Source organism: Brassica oleracea, chromosome C5, assembly GCF_000695525.1.
Source record: "Brassica oleracea var. oleracea cultivar TO1000 chromosome C5, BOL, whole genome shotgun sequence".
NCBI lineage: Eukaryota > Viridiplantae > Streptophyta > Magnoliopsida > Brassicales > Brassicaceae > Brassica > Brassica oleracea.
This window is the reverse complement of record NC_027752.1, coordinates 31,692,997-31,694,897: the sequence shown is the minus strand read 5'-3', so window position 1 is coordinate 31,694,897 and position 1,901 is coordinate 31,692,997. Positions and strand designations below refer to the sequence as shown.

The 1,901-nt window shown below is 39.6% G+C and overlaps 1 protein-coding gene across 1 annotated transcript; it reads right to left on the bottom strand.

Moving 5' to 3' along the window:
- Positions 1-716: 716 nt before the first annotated feature.
- LOC106294533 (proline-rich receptor-like protein kinase PERK8) lies at positions 717-1,582 on the bottom strand. Its single transcript, XM_013730106.1, has 2 exons — positions 1,422-1,582; positions 717-1,119 (listed from the first exon to the last, which is right to left on the bottom strand). The coding sequence occupies exons 1-2, from the start codon at positions 1,580-1,582 to the stop codon at positions 717-719; spliced, it is 564 nt and encodes a 187-aa protein (XP_013585560.1).
- Between the last annotated feature and the right edge of the window lie 319 nt (positions 1,583-1,901).

Below are 1,901 nucleotides of genomic sequence, written 5' to 3'. Positions count from 1 at the left end.
CTTGAGACCTAGTATTATCTGTTTGAACCTCTTCAAGAGCCTTTTGTAAATCATTTATTTTTTCCTTTCCGTAAGGAGGATTATCTTTCCGCCACTTAGCAATTTCATGACGACAATTGCTAATTTTTTCCACTATATTCTGTGTTCTTTCTTCCTCCCTTCTTTCACTATGATCTGTCCAACCCATTGCAATTGACTCCATGAGACCCGCCTGTCCAATCCATCTCTTATCAAACCGAAATTGTCCTTTTCTCTTAACAACTTATTTAAGAACAATAAAACAGTATTCCCCGCGAAGCGTGGACAACTCTCTGGTAATTATATACCGTAAATTACAATGGAGATTTAAGACAATAATACTAGAGTGGTGTCAAAAAAGAAGACAATGATACTCGAGGACTTTAATTAACTTATAAGTTAACACAAACAAATATGACTACTTAACCTAAACAAAATTTATTTATCTGTTTAATAATAAAATCATATGATAAAGATGGTTTTACAACTCACTCTCCATGAGGTAAACGGAGTTAGGAGTTTATATGAAAATGAAGTGATTAAACATTCACATTGATCTCTGTTCGTATATGAATCATGTAAATTAGAAAAAAAGTTTCACCTTAATTTAAAGATTTAAGAAAAAAAAAACAAACGAATCAAGATCAAGAACTGAAAAGTGAGAGAAAGATGGCGAATTTACAAAGGTGTGGTATACTTTAGTCGTTCACCAGCTTCGCATGCACAGGAGCGGAAGTATTGACGACGGAGGTCGGCGGATTTAATGGCGGTGATGTCGATTCTAGAGCTGGAGGTGGCGGCGCGATTGATGTCTGCGACGATGCAGGTGGAGGCGGTGTGGTGGTTATATCTGAATCAGGCGGAGGAGGTGGAAGTTGCGGCAGAGGATTCTGATTAGACGGAGGCGGAGGAGAACTAGAGTTTACGATCGGCGCCGGCAGAATTGGGGTGATCGGAACAGATGGGTTTGGTGATGATGATGAGTCGGGTGGGGCGGGCAGGGAAGATCCGAGTAGAGGCGGGTTCGGATTAGGATTAGGAAAGGGAGTTATGAAAGGGGAAGTGGGAGAGGAAGGGACTGTTCGTTTTTCCATTTGCCATCTCCATCTGGCTGCTCCATCTATGTGATCTATCCAGATGATCCATCCAGATTTTAGGGTGATAAAATGATATTAAGTTTGTAATTTGTTAATTACATGGAGGTATAATAGACATTATACCATTTTGACAAACTCATCTTCATCCAGTTGATCTAATTTGGATCAGCTAGCTGATTTTCAAAATTAAGCCTAAATTTGTAAAACTCATTCAGATGAACCATCCAGATGACTTGTACTTTTAATGCCTAAACGAACAAAACTCTCATCTTCGTTCAGATGGCTCATCTGGATGGAGAAACGAACAGCTCCGAAAAAGAAGAATCGGTGGGAGATGAGCAATAGTCGCCGGAGCAGTGGTGTGAGTGACGACGGTGGATACCGAAGCCTACGACGAGACCAATGACGACAACAACGGTGACGATGAAAATGAAAATCTTAGTTGCTTTTCCGACATAGCAGAGCATTGTCTGAGATTTTGCGACGTGCTGCTGTTTTGTTTTGGTGTTTTTCTAGTGAGTGAGAAGATTACATAAGAGATTGGATATTTGGATTCGGATCTCTCTCTCGTCTTTCTCTATTTTTCACAGCGACTTTTATTTTAATTCATTAAAAGAAATCTTTGCTTTGAAGTTTTTTTTTTAAATTTACTTCGGACCTTCGGTTGAATCGAGAGCTAGTAAACATGCGCTGGTGGGAATGAACGCTGGCTAGGATTGGCCACGTGAAAGCCAACATTGGCACGTAAATTATTAAATTTATTTCCCTTCGTTTGTTGTTTTTATA